This window comes from Electrona antarctica (assembly GCF_951216825.1).
Source record: "Electrona antarctica genome assembly, chromosome: 16".
Classification (NCBI taxonomy): Eukaryota; Metazoa; Chordata; class Actinopteri; order Myctophiformes; family Myctophidae; genus Electrona; species Electrona antarctica.
Window position 1 is genome coordinate 34,738,012 of NC_136797.1, and position 20,988 is coordinate 34,758,999.

A 20,988-nucleotide genomic window follows, 5' to 3' on the forward strand; every position below is an offset into this window, starting at 1 on the left:
TCTATACAACTAATTGCCAGCAGAGATGTTCCCAACAAACTAGCCTATAAGACGCTTAATGTTAAACATGTTTTATGAAAAATAAATGTTGACATTTTGTTAGAGGTATGAGTTTATAAATAGAATAGTATTGGGATTAATCGGATACACAATTTCTATTTTTACATTTGCATACATATAAAATTCACAATGGAATTAAAATTGGCCAGAAAGCCTTTCCATATGATTCCATTATATATCACAAAATCAACATGGTAGGCCTATATTAAACAAGAAGCTATGGAAGCTGAATATACATTGAACTGAACTTATGGCTTCAACATTTTACCTGCACCAGTTACACAACAAGTTAAGAGAAAAGTCTTGGAACACAAAGCCTAATTTATACACCATAGCATTTTGTCGCTTGCCAAAAAAAAAGCAACACCTTCATGCTTGGAGTATAAATCCAGCTTAGGTAGGTGATGCTCCACTGGCTGTGTTTACATGGTGTTTAGTATACGAAACGTATAGGAGAACCTGCTTACTCAACATAACGTTTCACTCTCAAGAGGGGTACAAAATACATATCAGATCAAGATAACCTTGCATTGTTTAAAAATGGCTAAATGAAAAGAGACCAACGTCAACGTTACACACCAAAGCATTACTTGGCATTACTGTTAAATACAGTATGTACTGTATAACAGAGCACTTTGGAAATTCTTATCTGAATACAACCCTCTCGTCTTTTCTGAGGCAATAATAAACAGTAAGATATTATCTCATTCGCCGTCAAAGACCAAACTTCCTTCTCCATTATCATGATACTAAACAATAAATAAAGCTTTGGATTGATGTGCCATTGTGCACTGAATTTGTCTGTCACACACACACACACACACACACACACACACACACACACACACACACACACACACACACACACACACACACACACACACACACACACACACACACACACACACACACACACACACACACACACACACACACACACACACACACACACACACACACACACACACACACACACACACACACACACACCTTGAGTGTTACATAATTCAATCAAACTAAAATGGTAACACTGATAAAAGTTGAAAAGTAGCAACAATGAATGACACATTGAATATCTGAAATAATCTTATGTCTTTGGAATTAAATCAGTTGTTTTCTTTGGTTGTTACTGTGACAAGTTGTTTGGCAGCTTTGGCAATGTCATAGGCACACTGGATGACCTGCTGCGTGACCAGCTGCATGTCAGAGGGGCAGGGGCAGTGAGGCGTGGCCTTCTGGCACTCCACATGGAGCCGGCTGGCACTTGAAGTGAGCAGGCAAAGAGACCCTCGCACCATGTCTGAGGATGGCCTCTGTAAGCAAAAGAATGTAAACGCAATAAGGGTAACGCTAAAGTAACCATCGTTGACTTCCTCTATACCTGTACCTGGTTCTCAAATTCATCAGCTGGTGTCACCATCACCTTGCATCGTTTCCTCCGCCATCAGAGTGTGAATGTAAGGGTGTATATGTGAAGGACATTTTAAAGCACCCTGGAGAAAGGCGCTAGATAAATGCACCATTTACCATTTATTTGACACAATAAATGCCATATCTTTACCCTTTGTCACCATAATGAATATAGAAACACTGTATAGCATGTGTGTGCTTGTGTGTAAACACAAAACTGAGTCGCTAATGAGGCTTTTACCATTCACACAAGTTATTTTGGATCCCCTTTGGCCGTTTACAAAACAAATGCTGAATCCCTTGAACACACAGGGTAGGGGTTCCCTGCTGTTGGTGGGAGTCAGCTTACCTTAGGAAACAGGATGGCCATCTCCTTCACAGCCACATGAATCCGTTCTGAGCATGGCAGAAAGCTGCAGAGAGGAAATGCAAAGCTTTGTTTATACTTTGTCATACAAAGGTGTTGCCTGCCAAAAAATAGCTGATGGACAATCTCACATTATGAGCTAGATCTACTATTTTTGCAAATTAAGCAATAAACTGAGATTGAGATTAATAGCAAAATAAAATAGAAAATATTGTAACTCATTTTTTCTGACCACAAACATGGTGTAGCATGTGTAGCATCGTCTCGAGTGCCGACTGTTTTTCTTGCTTTTGATCAATATCTCCACCAGGATAATAGCGTTTGTGATGGTTGGACAAAATGTGTAGGAGTAATATGAACATGTTTGTTTGTTTTTGTGCAATAATCTGTAGAGATAGTGTATAGTGATTTGCGTGATGTATGGATAAAATCTGTACGAGTAATATAAAGAAATGTGTTTAGCTAAAATCGGCCTCATGGTGGCACTATAACGGGCCATTGTGGAAAACTTGGGGCAGAGGTTCGTCGCATTCAGGGAGTGTGTGTGTGCACAGCAGCGGCCGGGCCAACGGTGCCGGAGATTAGCTGTACACAGACGGACGGACGGACGCACGCACGGACGGAGTGCAAAACATACTCTCTCCCCATGCCTTCGGCCTGGTGGAGACAACAAAGTCCTCCATAATAAAAAACAGACAGCCATTTTATTTTATAGTCACCAAAAGCAGCCCTGAAGTTCCTAAGAATGACCAAACAGAAAAGTTTTGGTATAAAATCTGTCACTTCACTTCAGTTTTGAATGAATGAAAACCATATTTCACATGACTGAATTATATATTTAACACTTTGAGCGCATAGCCCGCCATACACGACATTTATTCCATTGTCTTTCCACGTGTAATACACTAAACCCGCTATTTGTTTTATGTGTTTAATTCGCCGTTGTTAGATGGTCATTATGAAAATCCGGTTTTGTCGCGGACATTGTGACGAGGCGTTATGATGACGTAACCAGAAATAAACCAACCGCCGGCTTGCAAGGGCTTCTGGGAAACTGAGTCCAATGCAAAGGGAACGAGGGGGTATAGACGATCTTAGCCCGCTTTGCTCTTTGTCTGTGACCCGGATCACGACCAATAAATTCAAGATTTAAAGAAAAGGAGATACTAATATTTATCAATGTGAATACTTTGTGTGAGGTACACAAATAAGATCAGCCTATGATCTCCCAAATAAGTTAGGGATAATGCCAATAGTTACATAGCAAAGTAGCGTGTATTTTACAGATGAAGTTTAGCATTGTTCTTGTATTCGATTATAACTCAGATCATTTTAGGAAATAATGATAAACATCCAAAATATTAAGTATGAACATCAACATACAGGCTTAGTAGCACAACACTTCTACTACTGCTACTATTTAAAAAAAAATGTAAAAAGATCACGACAAAGATCAACAACAAGCTCACAACGCATCTTGTAGATCGGCTAACGGCCGACACAATTTACAAATGACAGATAAAAATAGTAAAGTAAAGCAGAAGTAACAGTAAGCCACAAAGTTCCTATGAGATAACCAGCATGGAGTGAGATTCAGCACATAAGTGCAAAAGCGGAACAAATACCACACTGGATTAGTAGCAAATCGTCTGAAGGCTTTATGCTAAACCATTTGAATCCAAAGGACGTTAGACTACACTTGGCCAAAAAGATGGTGACTTTTATAAAGACAGCACAAAAATGACCCTGCATTCTGTCTCAGTATTTTACTGGTATACACAGAACAAGGTGAAATGATGGAGCAACATTCTTACCTGTAAAAAGGGCCAATGACAATGAGGATTCCTTTAATGTTTTAGAGAAATAAGACAAGGCAGAGCTGCCCAGGAATATTTCTCATTTAGAAGTTAGGCAACACTAGAGACCCTAACCAACCAGAGACAAAAAAAAAACACTATAGGAAATTGTTCAGCAGCACACAGAAAAAAACAAATAAATGACTTCAATCTGGCCAATAGACCACAGTGGCGCTGAAGGCGTTTCTGACACCCCATAAGGGTTTTTTATCATCACATGCTCCGTTTTCTGCCAGCTGCATTTAATAAAATCCCACCCCCAAAACACACAAACACAGTCTGGGAAAGAGGGTCAGAGTACCAGAGGGAGCTAGTATGAGCTGGGAAGGAGGAGGGAAAACCATTTGCCCTTCTGTCAGTGTGGGGCAGTAGAACACAAAGACAGCTCTGACGGTCAGCAGCTCTGTCAGAGCTGGGCACTGAGGCTGGAGAACAATGCTGTCCAGCCTTCTCACAGCACAGGGGAGGCCAGAAAAACAGCCCTGACCAGAACAACCCAACATCTAGGAAATCATTAAGATGAGGGAGGTAAGCGCATGAGGGTGGTGGGGGGGGTATAGAAGCAAAGAGGAAACAAAGAGTGAATTCATTTCCTAATGGTAACAGAGGAGAGCAGGAACTCTGGGAAATAGGCTGGCTAAGACGCCACTTAAATAGATTCAGGTTTTATAGGACCCTGGTTCTCAATGTAGGGTCCGGGGACCCCGCGTATATGAAGGGCCGTGGCATATCAAACTGGGGGTCCTTTAACACATTTTGTGCCCAAAACGTCTGTGGACGTCCTGGGTATTACCGCACGTGCATAGCCCAAGACGTCTGTGAACGTCTTTGAAAAAAATATATATATATATATATATATATATATATTTATTTATTTTTTATTAAAAAAAAAATCAGAAAAATCAAAACACTTTTTTGTGTTTTCGCCATTGAGAATGCATTTGGCGTTTAAATTAAATAACTCAGAAACTATAAAACATTTCAAAGTAAAAAGTTCCAGCATGTGTCTCCACAGTCAGCTGAATTATAAAAAATGTGAATGGATTTTCTAGGTGAAAGTGATTTTGGGCAGTTTTGCGTGGGCTCTCAATGTGTTAAATAGATTCAGGTTTTATAGGACCCTGGTTCTCAATGTAGGGTCCGGGGACCCCACGTATATGAAGGGCCGTGGCATATCAAACTGGGGGTCCTTTAACCCATTCAGGCCCGACGTCGAAATTTAAAAAAAAAAGTTTTCTAAATCATGACAATTTTCGGAAAGATTTGAGGCACATTTTAACGATTTTTCAAAAATAGCAGACCTACAAGCTCATAGCGCGCCACTCGGTGGCGCGCTATGAGCTTGTAGATCTGCTATTTTTCAATAGCTAAATTATAACAATGTTTAAAACACCAAAAGGGGTTCCCGCCCCAAAATGGGTTAATGGTTAATGTGGTTAAACGCTAACGTGACATGGATGCGTTCCAGGTCTCAATGGATTAAATTAAAAAGGCTGAGAATCACTGTTCTAGGATACCTGTCATGTTTGTTCTCCTGGGCAGCTCTCAGAAGCTCCTGTATGTTCTTGGTAATCTGTTCCGTCTTACAGATGACGTCCTCAGTACCTGGCAGGGTGGCATCCACCTCTGCCTGTTCCTCTGGCTCCAACGTCTCTGAGGCCGAGCTCGGACTGTATGACAAAGATGAAAACAAAATGTATAATGATCTGTTTTAGGTCAATATTTCACTATGATGAATCATGAATACCAGTCATGTTGCATGAAAAGGTGAACCATAAAGCATTGCAATGTACAGTGACTTATTGGGCAATCGAAAACATTGATTTTGGACATTTTCATTTGAATGAGGACAGGTGTTTTTCTATACAATTTTGTTTTTTCTTCAAAATGTTAAACAGGTTATGCTCTGTTATATTTTTGACCTGATGAATAGACACTCATTCTCTCTTCAGTTCAACTCCAATTTATTATAGTGCTAAATCACAAGTTGTCTCAAGATACTTTACATAGAGAGCAGAGACCTGACATTGTCCCACCCTGGCCTGGGCAAGTATTTTTAGTGTCAACAAAATACTCCTCTGCCTTTAGGTGGAACTAACGTCATGCAGGCCTCTCCAAGTTTCACAGTCGTTTGCCTTAATAAAGAAAGAAATACAAAGGTGGGTAGACTACTCTTTTACAAGATGGTCATCTTTTGATTTACCGGTAACACTTTTTCCATAATGGTGTGCAGCACTAGCAGTCAATACTGCAATTTCTATATTTCGTTTGAGCTGCTAGCACCAGGGCTCTGGTGCTAGTAAGCATTAGTAAGCATTAAGCAATATATTGGTCTGTCCAACACACATTTCGATCCCAAAGAAAATATCAGAAAAACGACTGGCCATGGAATTTGCAACTTCATGCTCTCCATACAATGAATAAACCCTACTGCTTTTGGTGACCCCATTTCCTCTAGAGAGCCACCCAAATACGCTATTCTTGCAAATTCATTACAAGTCAGATCCTCTGCTTCAGACACGTGCACACTGCACATGCAGACTCATTTCCTCAGCAGAAAAATCGCTTCTACTACAACTTGCTTATTTGCTATTATTTTGTGCTGTGGTGCAGGCTCACCTGCCCTGCCCCACTTTCACTGCCACCTGGTCATTGGAGGTAGTTAAAGCTTCCGCCACGGAATAGACTATTTCTACCCATTTACATCCGGGTCTCCCAGCCTCGCAGAGCGAAAGAAGAAGCAGCTTATGTTAGCAGTAGCTTACGATGTTCATCTTTCACCATAAACTGTAATATGTCGATCGCGATGCGATGGAAAATCACGAATCACATCTGAACTCGGATGAATGGTCAAAACCACGGACAGCGCCGCATTTTTCAGAGATAACAGACAAAAAATATTCTACTTTGAATGAGTCCCTATGGCGTGCACGCACACTCGTCCTTGTGCTGGGGGTTACGAAGGCATTGCCTAGCAACTGGGACAGGACTAAAGGTTGATTTTCAGTGTAGCCGTTTCATATTGATATAAAGCTTATAAAGTTGCGATATCGCGACTTGAGCAGACACTGGGTCTTGATTACAAAGACGTGAGATATCGCGGCTTCGGCTGTTAAATAATTCACCCTTTGTCAAGTCCCGCCTGTGGTCGTGCCCCTCTTCACACCCATTGGTTGCCGTTTCGTGGTTGGACAAAAATCCTCTCTCTCCATCTGTAACGGACCCACAATGGAGGGTTCCAATTGTCACAATGTGTTGTCCCTAAGGCTTTTATTTTGAAAGGCTTTCTGTCCAAATGTCAGGTCTCAGGCCTTATTTTGATTGTTTCCTGCACAAACTGGTACTGATTACACAGATCAAGATCACCTGTGTGGTGCTGACACCCAGTATGGGGCTAGAAGGAGGCATTAGCTCATAAAACTGTCACTTGCCCACCTCGCTGGTAGAGGAACAGATATTGCCAGATTTGCCACAAGAGAGGAATGGTAATGGCAAACATGGAGAAGTTTATTTGAGGAAGGGAAGGACGGACGGACGGACCGCAAAGGAAGGAAGGACGGATGGCCCAAACGAGCCCTGGAACAGACTGTTTTGCACAAGCCACTTTAGCACCGAGCTGGAAGGGGGCAAAAGGTGATACTTTTATTGTTGGTCAATCTTGTATGAGGGATATTGGTAATTAGTCTTATTGTTTTATGTATTGTCTGAGGGTTATTTATTTCTATATTGCATGTTGATATGATGGATTAAATATTGTATAGTTTTGTGATGTATATGCTCATGGATGTTATGGAAAATGTATTATGCCTTTTGATTATGGAATGTTATATTGATATAGCCTATATGTTATGTCCTTTTTCCAGTTTCTACGTTGGGTTCTGAATAAAGAGAAACGTCAAACTCATCAGTCGGCTTTACCCAATTATTATCCAGCCGGTCCGCTACAGTAGAAACTTTACCCAAGGACTGCAACTCTTCACCACTCATCTACACTGGAGCTCAAACTATGCCATCAGGCCTACAACACATCGGACAGTCAAATGAATCTGGTGAACGGTTACATTAACACAAACACTACAACTGCAGGACAGAACATTACACTGTCAGGAGACTGAACATATATGGACATATTGTATATAAGGGTTCTTGAATTTAATTTCAGTTAATGGTTTACATGCAAAGATTATGGTGTTTTACAGTGAGATTGTAATACAGTGATTTAAGGTCCATATTTGTTTTTGTGTTGCATTTATTTATGGTTATTATATTCAAGGTCTTTATTTTCAGTCACACCCATAGCCTGTTTTTACATTTTATTTGAAATCTAATCCAAAATGGCAGACATTAGCATGATGGTGAATGAGTCAGATGACAATGCAGATCTAGAATTTGTTGAGAATAAGGTAGAGAGGCTTCTATCTATGTATGACCAGTGGAAGGCTATTGCATGGATCACAAAGACACAGTTAAAGGCCAACATTGCTGAGAGCGACCCAGGACATGTCCTTGACACTTTGGTTAAGTGTAAGGATATTTCAAAACTCTACTCTGACATCTTTAAACATGGCACCCCAGATGATTATGTGAGAAGAAGAGTAAATGCTTGTAAATTTATATCGAAGGACATTTTTGAAGTTCTTTTTGAAAGAATTGTTGATAATGAATTTGGAACGGGGATGCAGGATTGTTTTTATGAACTGCTTGGCCATGATCCTTTTCACTATCTTTTTGGGTCTTCATCACACGTTGGTACCAAGAGTAGCTATCACTCTGCATCTGTGGCAGTAGAGCGTGCCAGGAAGAGGCAGGGGAGGAGTTTATCAGAGCAGATTGAAGATGAACGGAAGGAGCAGATTGAAGCTGAACGGAAGGAGCAGATTGAAGCTGAACGGAAGGAGCAGATTGAAGCTGAACGGAAGGAGCAGAGTAAGCTCCAGGCTGCCGCACAGGAGCGGGAGCAGCAAAGGAAGCTCCAGGCTGCCGCACAGGAGCGGGAGCAGCAGAGGAAGCTCCAGGCTGCCGCACAGGAGCGGGAGCAGCAGAGGAAGCTCCAGGCTGCCGCACAGGAGCGGGAGCAGCAGAGGAAGCTCCAGGCTGCCGCACTGGAGCGGGAGCAGCAGAGGAAGCTCCAGGCTGCCGCACAGGAGCGGGAGCAGAAGAGGAAGCTCCAGGCTGCCGCACAGGAGCGGGAGCAGCAGAGGAAGCTCCAGGCTGCCGCACAGGAGCGGGAGCAGCAGAGGAAGCTCCAGGCTGCCGCACAGGAGCGGGAGCAGCAGAGGAAGCTCCAGGCTGCCGCACAGGAGCGGGAGCAGCAGAGGAAGCTCCAGGCTGCCGCACAGGAGCAGGAGCAGCAGAGGAAGCTCCAGGCTGCCGCACAGGAGCGGGAGCAGAAGAGGAAGCTCCAGGCTGCCGCACAGGAGCAGGAGCAGCAGAGGAAGCTCCAGGCTGCCGCACAGGAGCGGGAGCAGAAGAGGAAGCTCCAGGCTGTCAGAGGAGCAACAAAAGGAGATCCACCACTGCCAGAAACAACAGCTAGGTCGGGTGCTCCGGATCGCAAAGGGGAAAAGGGCATCGAGGAACAGCTGGAGGTGGATGAGGGAGAGGCAGCAGTGAAGCCCAAAGACTCAGCCCAGCAGGGTGCAACGGCCGTAGCCTCAGATCCCAAGAGGCCAGGGGATTCAGTTGGCGCTGGTGTTCTGCAGGTCGGAGGGGCCGAGCCTCATGCCATCCCTCAGAATCAAGTTCAAGCTGAGGGCCAGGCCCCCAAAGCAGTGGCTGCCAAGGAAGACACCCTGGCTGCTTTAGTAGCGACACGAGCAGCTAGAGGAGCACCACTGCAACAAAGACAGCCAGACGAAGAACGGGCATCCCTGCCCAAACAAACCAAAAGGAAACCAGCCAAGGCTGGAAGGTTCAAGGCCCAAGACACTATGCTCATCAGTCAATGCTCATCGGAAGTCAGTGCTGAGCATGTTCTCATTGGAGATGGAGTATTTAAGGTGGGAGGAAAGGTGGGAGACAGACTGCACAGCCCCTTCCTACATATTGTATTTAGAATTTTAAATGAGTATGGGGTCACGTAAATTGACAAAAAATCTTTGTGATTATGCCAAGTTTTTAAATCACTATGATTTTGGTGGGAGTGTAACGGACCCACAATGGAGGGTTCCAATTGTCACAATGTGTTGTCCCTAAGGCTTTTATTTTGAAAGGCTTTCTGTCCAAATGTCAGGTCTCAGGCCTTATTTTGATTGTTTCCTGCACAAACTGGTACTGATTACACAGATCAAGATCACCTGTGTGGTGCTGACACCCAGTATGGGGCTAGAAGGAGGCATTAGCTCATAAAACTGTCACTTGCCCACCTCGCTGGTAGAGGAACAGATATTGCCAGATTTGCCACAAGAGAGGAATGGTAATGGCAAACATGGAGAAGTTTATTTGAGGAAGGGAAGGACGGACGGACGGACCGCAAAGGAAGGAAGGACGGATGGCCCAAACGAGCCCTGGAACAGACTGTTTTGCACAAGCCACTTTAGCACCGAGCTGGAAGGGGGCAAAAGGTGATACTTTTATTGTTGGTCAATCTTGTATGAGGGATATTGGTAATTAGTCTTATTGTTTTATGTATTGTCTGAGGGTTATTTATTTCTATATTGCATGTTGATATGATGGATTAAATATTGTATAGTTTTGTGATGTATATGCTCATGGATGTTATGGAAAATGTATTATGCCTTTTGATTATGGAATGTTATATTGATATAGCCTATATGTTATGTCCTTTTTCCAGTTTCTACGTTGGGTTCTGAATAAAGAGAAACGTCAAACTCATCAGTCGGCTTTACCCAATTATTATCCAGCCGGTCCGCTACACCATCCACTACCATTGAAATAATTGTCAGTAAAAAGGAACATCACAGGTGCATTAAAGGCAACGGGAGATGATACAGATTGATTGAATTTGTTATGCCCAAAACACACCCATGATTAGTTCAGAGACCCCTTTGTGCCTTGCACCTTACTTTGCACTCAGATTATGCACCATCTAACTAGCAAAACTGGAGTTTGACACGCCCCCAAGGTGCTTGTGCCGTGCACCAGAGATCTTCTAAATAAGGCCCTTAGTCATGTTCATGCCTTGTCACATGCATGGGAACATGGGTCATTTATACTTGAGAAATTCTTACCTAGTGTCGTCCAGTTCTGTGTGATTGGGCGTATTGTCATAATCATTCTCCAGCATGCAACTCTGTCCTTCTAGACTGCAGCCCTATAATGTGTGTGTGTGTGTGGGGGGGGGGGGGGGGGGGGGGGGGCACAAAGTAAAATAGATAGATAATATTCCTTCAATTAGAAATGAGAACAGCTGATTATCTATCTTATTATATATTGACAAGGTTTACAAATAATTTTAAGTATGAGCAGCAATTACTTAATGATAGTTAATTATGATGCAAATTGAATCAGAATCATGCATTTCTGAAAAAAAAGAAAAAAAAGAAGCTATGTTGATATTGATATTATCAGACGTCATTTGGTTTCTAAGTAGTTGGGGAAGAAATGTGAAACCAGTGGCTGGATCCTTGTCGCGTAATGCAGTATGCACAGCAGTGGATGCCGTTAGTAGATCTGAAAGAATGCCAATGTCAAATTGTGCCCCAAGGCCGTGACCGATCGCCATACCATCATAATTCATTACCTTATTTTCTCTTCGTTGGATATCAGATTTCCTCGTTTCTTTCTTTTAGACAGGTTTGGGAACTATACACAAAGCAGTTCTGATATGTTTACGTGAGCCTAAAGATGTTTGGGTTAACTGTTGCTGGACAGCAGGAAGGAGTTCAGATCAGTGAGCTGCAGCAGATGCACAGTAGTGCATGCAGGCATGCAGGCTATGCTGAGAGGCAGTGAAGGCACAGTTATAAGACAGGTAAAGAGTGGAGAGAATATGGGACAAGCAAAGGGGCAGTATTTCCCATCCCCTGGGGCGGCCTCTGAGCTGAGTTTCGGTACTTAACCCTTCGAGATCTCTCATCCCACGACCAGGACAGGGAAGAGGGGAAGGTAGGGAGGGAGGAGGATGCCGTACCCAAAGGACCCCTCCCAATCTAGAAAAGGGTCAAACCAAGTTACAACATACTCTATTGGGGGAATGATTGAATGAATGAATGAACAAAAACAAAAAAACCTATGGAGGTACCGTTGGTTCCGATTGTGAGGACAGAAAAGCCATGGGGAGCTGTATACTTACGTTGCTTGGGAGGGGTTGTAAAATGAGTCCATCCTCATGGCGACGTGTTTCACCTCTGTGGGGATACTGCCTTATACCAGAACCTGTCTCATACATGGACATGGGGCGGCCTCCACGGATTGGGGGTCGAATAGAGGGTTCATGTGAGTGCTGTAGACCACTGGGGGTTTGCCATCGCAGTGTTGAGTTTTCAGTCTGCAGGGAGTTTAGCTGAAGGGAACAAAGACAAGACAAATTCCCATCAACTCTCAATGGGGGATGATCTCCTTACAAAAGCTTTAGCGAGACAGCGGCCAGGGGTTTTGAAATTGTGAGGCACAGGGAGACAGCCAGTTGGGATGATCAATCTGAAGTTACTGTAGTAGAATATAAGTTTGGCTAAATCTAGCATACAAACAATGAAAAGTAGGAGCAGTATCTTTGCATTTGTGTAAACTTAAAGTTTGCAGTGGTACATGTACATGCTATGTAGTAGCATAGCAAACTTATTTTAATTAAGAGTCAGTTTACACAATGGAGACGAGGCCTTGGCAGAGCTGTCTGACAGGTCTTTATTTTCTCTCTGTAATAATGATTTTGATTTTTAGACCGATATTGACATTAATGCTGAACTGTAGCTTCCTGCATTTTAGTAGTTATACTACTTTTTGGCATGTAGCCCGATTAAATACACAAGTAAACACATTTAAGTCTTTACATATTAGCCAGCAAAGATAGTAGGAAAGGGAGGGGAAGCCACTGTCTCAGGCTTTGAAACCTCCTGGCCTAGACTCCTGCAGAGCTATCTGCTCTATCACTGCAGCTGCACTTCCTTTTCTAATTATAGCAGTGGTCCGTTATTGAAGCACAAGTCTCTCCCATTGTTCTAATGAGAATTTAAGGCTCATTCCTTTCCAAGACAAAATGTCAACAATATACTGATAAAAATCAACAGCCACTCAAGCACAATCTCTGCAGAATAGGTTGTAGAACAGGTTCCCCTTATTTACAAAAACATGGGAGCGAGAAGCCCTGTGAGCAGTTGGACTCTCCCTTTCCCAGGTGTTCGCCCAGATGGGCGTGGTTTTGAGGATAGGTTTAGGCATATTTTCGGTGAGGTTAGTCATAGTATTTGTGAGGTTATGGTTACGTTTGGGGAAGAATCGTTCATGCCTACTGTATAACCATGCCCACCAAAGAAAAGAGTCTGTGAGCAACCGGTTTTCACTCCGGTGTTTCTGCACATGACAATTATATTATGAGATATATATATATATATATATATCTTATATCTTATATATCTTGTAGTTGAAGCTACCATCTTGTAGTTGAAGCTACCAACATGTTTACGATAGAGGGTGCTCTTCCGCAACCTGTGAGTTAATCTACGGCTTCCTCAGAGGACAACCAGAAAAAACATCAAAACAAAGTCATCACCTATCAAATCCTATGTAAAGAATGATCTGACTCTTCTTTCTAGTGGCTGCACATCTCTGTTCTAGAGAAACTCCTTAGACAGAATATAGAAATAGAATGGGTCTTCAAATATATTCTGTACTTAGGTATAAGTTTGATAGAAAGACCTGACTGTCATTAAATACGAGGAGCTCACTGGTTCTAACCAATCAGGAACTGTCACCAAATTGGTACCGGTTCTCGGTACCCATCCCTACATTACACTGCACCTTGAGATATGCACAGTTTGCACACATCACATGTATGGTTCAAGTGAGGGAAGAGGTACAGCCTTTCTGTCTTGCAATTCCTTATTAGGTTACACTTGTGACTTGACATGAATGAGGCATTCCAAAAACTCAGGTGAATAGAAGCCAACCTTGCTCTGCATCATTCGCAGCTCTTCACTCAGGTGACAGTTGACTTTAAGAAGCTGTTGTATTTTGGCTTCCGAGGCAGTGAGGGCAGTCTTCACTTCCATAAATTCCTGCACTGTGATTGGCCCATCAGAGAGGTCAGAAGACTCTGAGCTCTGCAACAGGAAAGAATGTTTGGAACGTTCTCTATTATAATAATATTATAAGATATAAGAGTTGTATCATAACAATCACCACTTGCCTTGGCCCTCCCATCATTGTAATTATCCCCAGAAGTGGCCTCCCTCTCTAGGTCTTCATCAGATGCCACACTGTCATAATCTGGCTGGTCGTTGTCCTGGCTCTCACTGTCATGGCAACTGCCGATTCCCTTCAGGATGAGTTCTATATCCTCTGTAGACAAGAGGACAAATCAGAGAATCACACAAGCTCTGCTGGCTAAAAACGGTTGTCTAACTCTACTTCAAATGGCAAAAGCTAAATTTAAATGATTAAAGTTCAAATTATGATGTAACTTAAAATGATTTGAATAAAACGTATATAATAAATATTGTACCTTTGGGATTTTCACAGGAATTACCCCACTGCCGACGTTTGGCATCAGTTAGAATATCAATGACAAGTGTGGCAAATTCATGAGCATTGAATCTTGCCAGTTTTTGACGGCCCTGAGAAATACATGTACAGGGTAAACATGGCAGCAATGTTTAAATCTTTAGATGGAAAATTACCTCAGCTAAAGCTAAATGGTAACTTTGAACTATAGTGGGGATGCTAATCATTGGCATAGAAATTTGCTTAAAATGACATCCTTTGCCAACTAAAGCGCAATACGTGCTCTTTTCGACATATTATTTTCAGACACCGAGATGTCTTGACTGTTCTGAACTAGAAAAAACATTTGAAAACCTTTTATTTTATTTTATTTTAGATGTCGGAAGGATATAGGTATAGGTATATTGACCCTAACTGAATCCTTTATAAAACAAAAACAATGCAACTTACCTGATTCCTGGTAGAAGAGTACTCTGGGTTGACAGGCAGAAAAGGCACCACTGTTGTGTCCGTTACCAGCGTGCTGTGGTTCTGAGTAGCTAACCACACTGAAACAGCAGCAAATGAGATATGACAGGATTCAATACTTACATTCATGTATTTATTTTTGTCTACACCATTTAGTTAAATTATACATATTAGTTCACCTGCATCTGTTTCTCTTCTGTCAACTTCATCATAAACGTCCATGGCCAGTTCTTCAAACTGATGGTTACTTAGCTAGAAGAAAATACAAGGAAAAAATCACACCCGTGTGAACTGAGTGGTGCAACTCCCCTCTATTGGTTCTCTGTATCGTTCCAATTTGTATCGTTCCAATTTCTTCTCTGTATCGTTCCAATTTCTTCTCTGTATTGTTCCAATTTCAGTTCCTATTAGTTCTCTGTATCGTTCCAATTTGTATCGTTCCAATTTCTTCTCTGTATCGTTCCAATTTGTATCGTTCCAATTTCAGTTCCTATTGGTTCTAACACAATCTCTCTCTCTCTGTTTCTAACACAACAGCGCCACTTTTGGTGCTCATTGGTACTGGTCACACACATAGTCACACACAAACAAACATAGTTGAACACGGACATTGCTAGTTGAACACGGACATTGCTGTTCCTTGGAGTGGTTGCACCACTCAAAAAGAGACACACTGGTGCAATTCTGAAATAATTGACACACAAACAGACCCATATTTCAGATGAAGTACAAATCTTTCTTACCGACTGGAGTTTCTTCTTTGCAGCTTTTGCAAATTCAGACAAATCCAGGCTGCTACAGAACACAATTATCTTACATGTCTGGCAGACAACCCATTTCAACATACAGTAAATACCAAGTATTATGATAATGACACAAAACAAACTTACTTATTTCTTATGCATCAGGACAATGCAGCATAGGAAAAATATTAATTTGTAATTACATTGTAGATTGTAACAAATCTATACTACCATGTACACATACAGAGCAACCACAAGTTGCAGACATATTCCTACTATGATGTAAAGTAAGACACATACCTGTCTGCCATTTGTGGAATAATAAAATGTTGTCCATTTCTATGATCTAGAAAACAAACAGCCAATGAGAGAGGACTGGTTGCAAACCACCAAAATAATTCTTATATATATACACAAAGTAATAGCTCTGCTTACCTGGCCTTCTCCCACAAAGGTAAAATGTTAGCCGGTCAGTGAGCTCATACTGGATCTCCACTAGCCTGTCTGCAAGCTCATGATGTCCAGCTTGTCTGTAAAAATTGTGAATAAACTGTTGTGATTCATGAATCGTGTCCCTGGATGGATTCGATGCAAACAATATTGCAGTTTGCAGCAAAACAAACATTAGCCAAATACGCATTTAGAAATAAAGGACACACACACACCAAAACTTCAGTAGGATGAACCAAAAGGCATGGGACCTACTATTTTACCTTGCATAATCGGTGGGGGTTTTCCCACTACTGTCCAGCGCGCCAGGGTCAGCTCCATATACTGCCAAAAGTTCAGCTTGGAGCATTTGTCCGGCTTTTGCTGCTATGTGCAATGGTGTGTTTCCTTTCTCCTGGGGAAGAAACCAAGAAGAAATACAACAGAATTATATATAGGATTACATACATCTGAGCCAAATAAATTATGGAATTCTGACAGCTACTTTTTAGTTTTATTGTTCATCCAACTTACAGGATGGAAGAAGTTGGCCTGTGCTCCCAAGGATAAGAGTCTTAGACAAGTCTCCAGGTTTCCAGTCCGAACACTCGAATGGAGTTGCTGTCAGGAAAATGAGTAAAAGTTTCACTCTACTTGATTTTTAGCCACTTAAACCCTAAAATTGTCCAGGGTCCCCCATGCTCTTATACTAGAAAATAGGCAATCTACAAGCTCACAACGTGCCCCTGTTCAGTGGGGTGGAACAAGGACCAACTGTGATTGGTTGAATGATTTATTAATTAGCAAGATTGCTAACAATACAGGCAGTACGGTCAAAAGCTATGCTAAAAGGTAGGGATGTACTGAATGAAAAGTTCTTGGCGGAAACCGAATATGATTCATATTATATATAATTATTTTTTTCTTTTACCAGTTTTTGTGGCCGTACCTTTGTTGTAGAGCTACATGATAATGGCAAAAGACATGATTACATTTTGATCACGTCATCACAATAAAACAGTAGGTTACAACTTACAAAAGGTAACCCTGGTTCTTTGACTATTCCGTTTAAGCTCTAAAATCAACCGAACCGAATATTCGGCCGAATAGTTTCGGTGGCTGAATATTCGGTGCATCCCTACTAAAAGGATAACACAAAAATCCCCAGGAGCTTCTTTCCATTGTTGAGTTAGCAGTGACAAGGCACTAGAATTTGCATGACTAAATTGCAAGAAAAAAACTATTTAAGCAAGGGGAATGCGTTACTCATTCACTTGTTTCACCTAGAAGATCTTTTCTTGTGAGCTACAAATAACACCACTTCTACAGATTTTTGACTTATTTTGACCCAATGAAATGTTTTGAAGTGAAAAACATATAGGTTTGAAAGTTATCTCTTACTTTGCTTAGGTCCTTTGTAGTGACATTATCATCTTCACGGCATGGCATACGATGAACAAACGCCAACATCTGATATTTGGCCTTGATGAATTCAGTCTTGATGGGACTGGAAACAATGTTACAAATGAATGCCATGGAAATTGAACAGGTTCATATGTACACAATGCAAACTATTTATATATATATATAAAAACACACTCACTGCACCCTATCCTGTGGGTTGGCCTTGCGTTTCCCACTCATCATAGAAGACGGATCCAGAAGGCTATGCTCCCATATGGAGTTGGCTCCATTGCCATATAATGTCTGGACCATCTACACCCAGAAGAAAAAATGAATCATGAAAAACAATTGGTACGGTCTAAAACAGTGGTTCGGTCAATTTGGATCTCCTTGACAGAAAATTTTCTAGAACCACTGTGATCTTCATTGCCAGTGACTATACAAACCAGTATCAGTATCACCCAACCAGTGACTACATCACAGTTGATTTAGAATGTAGGCTACTGTTGTATGACTCCTCTAACCTGTAATTGGGAGGGAGGCCATGGTGTATGAGTCAGATGTCGGACTTGAGAGCTGTGTCTCCCCAGACCTCGATGGATGCTGCAGCACTCATCACAGATCAACACACCGCGATTCACAGAGGCCCAGCGTGGTTCTGAAAGCAGGCACAACACCTCAATCAATTCAACCCTGATTATTATAATATCAACTGCAACTATGTGTGTGCCATCATGGTATACCAACAAACATCATTTAAGAAACAAATATTAACTCATATTATCTCTCAAGTGACAAGTCCAACACACATGATCCAATATCACACCAGAATTAATACAACTGTATGCAAGATTGCAAGTGGTTTTCTCTCTCAATTCAATGGAGCTTTGTTGGCATGAGAAAACATTTACGTTTACATTGCCAAAGCAAAAGTGGAACAAAACAATCAAGATAAAATAAACTCTCTAGAAAATATAAGCTCAAATGAAAATAATGATGTGCTATTAGCTAACTTAATTTACTTGTGTTATTAATCACATATCCTAACGAATCATGTGGAAGTAATTTAGAGGTATGGTAGAAGAATTAAACTCATTGATTCAAATTGATACTGGTGCACTGACAGATGTAGCAGCTGGATCTGACCTGGTTGACATTGTGTAACACAAATCTGTAAGCATATTTCAACAAATGAGCTCATTTTATATGTAGTCCTGTTAGCAATGCAGCTTCCTATCCGCTGCTGAATGCTGATCCGTTATTATTAGTTGGAGACAGACGACTAGTGGTGTTACTATGTTAGCCGTGTAGCTAACGCTACATGTAGCTTGTTTGACATCATACCCAGGGCGCTGCAATCAGCGCAGACCTCCCTGTTTCGCAGCCGCTTTGACATCCCTCTCTGCCGATGAAAAGCCGCACAAGTCTCCGGTCAAGACAAATATTTGCGAGATAAGTTATTTAGACAGCCATCAACAGCACAGGATATGCCCGACGCCTATAAAGTACTAGCTAGCGTTTTGGGTTTTACCAAACTAACTACCAAATCCCCTCCCCTACGCTCTGTAACAAAGCAAGGGTCTCATTCGAACACCGACAAGTTCACCTACTCCGTATCGTCCTTGTTCGCTACCTCCTTCGGTGCTTCCTTCATTTCTTCCTTCCTTCCTTCCATGACTGATTAGTTTGAGGTGGGGGGAAATAATAATCCACAATTATTTACTATATTAGCTGACAGTCAAATACACTCATGTAATAATACAAATAAAATATTAATAATAATATGAATACAAATAAAATAAGCCTAATAATTGCAATTAAACAAAAATACTTAAATAAATAAAACATCACATTTTTACAAAAAGTAGCCTACATACCGTAATAAATAGAAGCCCATTGTGGTCATCACAATACAACATGCAATAATAATGTTCCGTTTCTGGAATGCATTGTTCATTGTTCAGTAGTTGTGTTTTACTTGGACCCTGAATCATGCATCTCTGCATGTCCACGATTCCACAAGCACAACAAGAATATGTGAGCCTCCTTTTTGAGCGGTGCCTCCCTCCGCTCCATTACGCAGCTATGTGTGTCCCTACGTATGCATGTCCCGATCTGTCCCTGTGTCTGTGGACGCGGGAAAGCTCGCCGGAACAGGGCAGGCCCCCTGAGCGTGTTCCTGGGGGTCTGGATGTTCCGGGACCCCCCGAGGACAACCACCTTAACTCTGTCATTTCTCAAAGATTTTTTCCAAATATAATCAAAGTAGCCTACAGTACAGACCACAGTACACTACAATACAGTACAGATTACAGTACAGTAACTACAACAATAAATGTATAGGCCTAGTTGCACCACTCAGTTCACATGCAGGTGTGAATGTGATTTCTTTTTGCCTAATGGTGTTGCTAGCAGCTGGGGTCACCAAGAGCATTCACGTAGTAGGCCGGTAGGGGACAGCCAATCCCAATCCTGTCAGTACACTATTCTAATGCTCATCAGAGTGAGTGAGAATATATTTATGTATTTTATCAAATAATCTTTAGTTTAGGGGAGGCCTAGCTAATGTTTGGTAAACTGTGGAATGCACTCCCCGTTGCAATCAGAACTGCAGCATCACTCCCAATCTTCCGCCGTAGTCTGAAGACCCACCTTTTCAGACTCCATCATGGCCCATAGCACTTATCCTACCCCCTTAGATAGCACTTTTTAGACTTAGATAGCATTTGAAACAGACTTGTAGCATGTCATGTAGACAGCACAATAATTGCATTGTATGTAGTCATAGCACATCATAGTACATATGTATAGTATAGTATATATCCGTATGTATAGTTAATATGTATAGTGTCATTATATAGATATGTTCTAGTTACGTTCTTAGCTTACGCATGTTTCTTGTTAAATGCATTTTATATATGTGATGTATTCCCATACTTTTGTTCTTGCCTAATGTAAATCGCTCTGGATTAAGAGCGTCTGCTAAATGCCTAAATTGTAAATTGTAAACCTAAACCACGGATGGATTTGCACAGCACACCATGGGGGCCACAAGCCCACATATAGGCCTATACATTAAGCTGCTTTCAGCTTTTGAGTGGCATTAATGCCATATGCATTTTAATTCAAATTATTTAAACGTGTCTCCTTTTGGATTTGAGGAGATTATAGGCCTATACGGTTTGGATTTTAGCTCTACAACCTGCTGTTTTTAGGCTATTTAATTTAATGAATTAATCAGGGGTCACCAAGACTTGGTCTTGTCCATTTTACATTTTCACACCATTATAATGTTCTCATTTTGATCACTTATTGAATGTCAAGTCTCCAGGTTTTCTGAATATGTATGGCAATTATTCATTACAACACTATGGCACATTATGAGTCCAACTAGTACTAGTGTTTCTAAAAAATATTTTAAGGGTCCATTTGGTTCCATTTGAACACTCTCAGAGTTACAGACATGTAAGGGTCAATTTGGTTCCATTTGAACACTCTCAGAGTTACAGACCTTTAAGGGTCCATTTGGTTCCATTCAACACTCTCAGAGTTACAGACCTGTAAGGGTCCATTTGGTTCCATTCAACACTCTCAGAGTTACAGACCTGTTATGGCCATTCAGGGCTATCTA

The 20,988-nt window shown here is 41.6% G+C and overlaps 1 protein-coding gene and 1 long non-coding RNA gene across 5 annotated transcripts; one reads left to right on the forward strand and one right to left on the reverse strand.

The window, feature by feature from the left end:
- Positions 1-804: 804 nt before the first annotated feature.
- LOC306940019 (ARF GTPase-activating protein GIT2-like) lies at positions 805-19,040 on the reverse strand. Of its 4 annotated transcripts, none has more exons than XM_079524912.1 (21): positions 18,968-19,030; positions 18,702-18,759; positions 17,882-18,015; positions 17,557-17,669; positions 17,355-17,460; positions 16,488-16,574; positions 16,238-16,368; positions 15,960-16,054; positions 15,825-15,870; positions 15,525-15,573; positions 14,961-15,033; positions 14,764-14,861; positions 14,315-14,426; positions 14,000-14,151; positions 13,761-13,913; positions 11,948-12,157; positions 11,715-11,804; positions 10,884-10,966; positions 5,211-5,363; positions 1,820-1,883; positions 805-1,373 (listed from the first exon to the last, which is right to left on the reverse strand). In XM_079524912.1, exons 2-21 carry the CDS (start codon positions 18,751-18,753, stop codon positions 1,167-1,169), a joined length of 2,208 nt encoding a protein of 735 aa, XP_079381038.1. In that variant the 5' UTR covers positions 18,754-18,759; positions 18,968-19,030; the 3' UTR covers positions 805-1,166. The 4 variants fall into 4 exon arrangements, with proteins under 4 accessions (XP_079381038.1, XP_079381037.1, XP_079381040.1 ...); XM_079524911.1 differs by having other exon boundaries at positions 15,525-15,576; positions 18,968-19,029; XM_079524914.1 differs by lacking the exon at positions 18,702-18,759 and having other exon boundaries at positions 15,525-15,576; positions 18,968-19,040.
- Positions 9,551-10,527, forward strand: LOC306940032. The gene is made up of 2 exons (XR_013791964.1): positions 9,551-10,256; positions 10,487-10,527. It is a non-coding gene; the product is annotated as an uncharacterized lncRNA (long non-coding RNA).
- Positions 19,041-20,988: the final 1,948 nt, after the last annotated feature.

Excerpts from the sequence above, each read along its gene's own strand:
- LOC306940019 (XM_079524911.1), bottom strand. The coding sequence starts at position 18,753 with ATGTCAAAGCGGCTGCGAAACAGGGAGGTCTGCGCTGATTGCAGCGCC. Across the intron at positions 16,369-16,487 it reads AGGCCAACTTCTTCCATCCT|GAGAAAGGAAACACACCATT; the intron begins GTAAGTTGGATG and ends TTTCTTCCCCAG. Across the intron at positions 5,364-10,883 it reads ACAGAACTGGACGACACTAG|TCCGAGCTCGGCCTCAGAGA; the intron begins GTAAGAATTTCT and ends TTTGTCATACAG.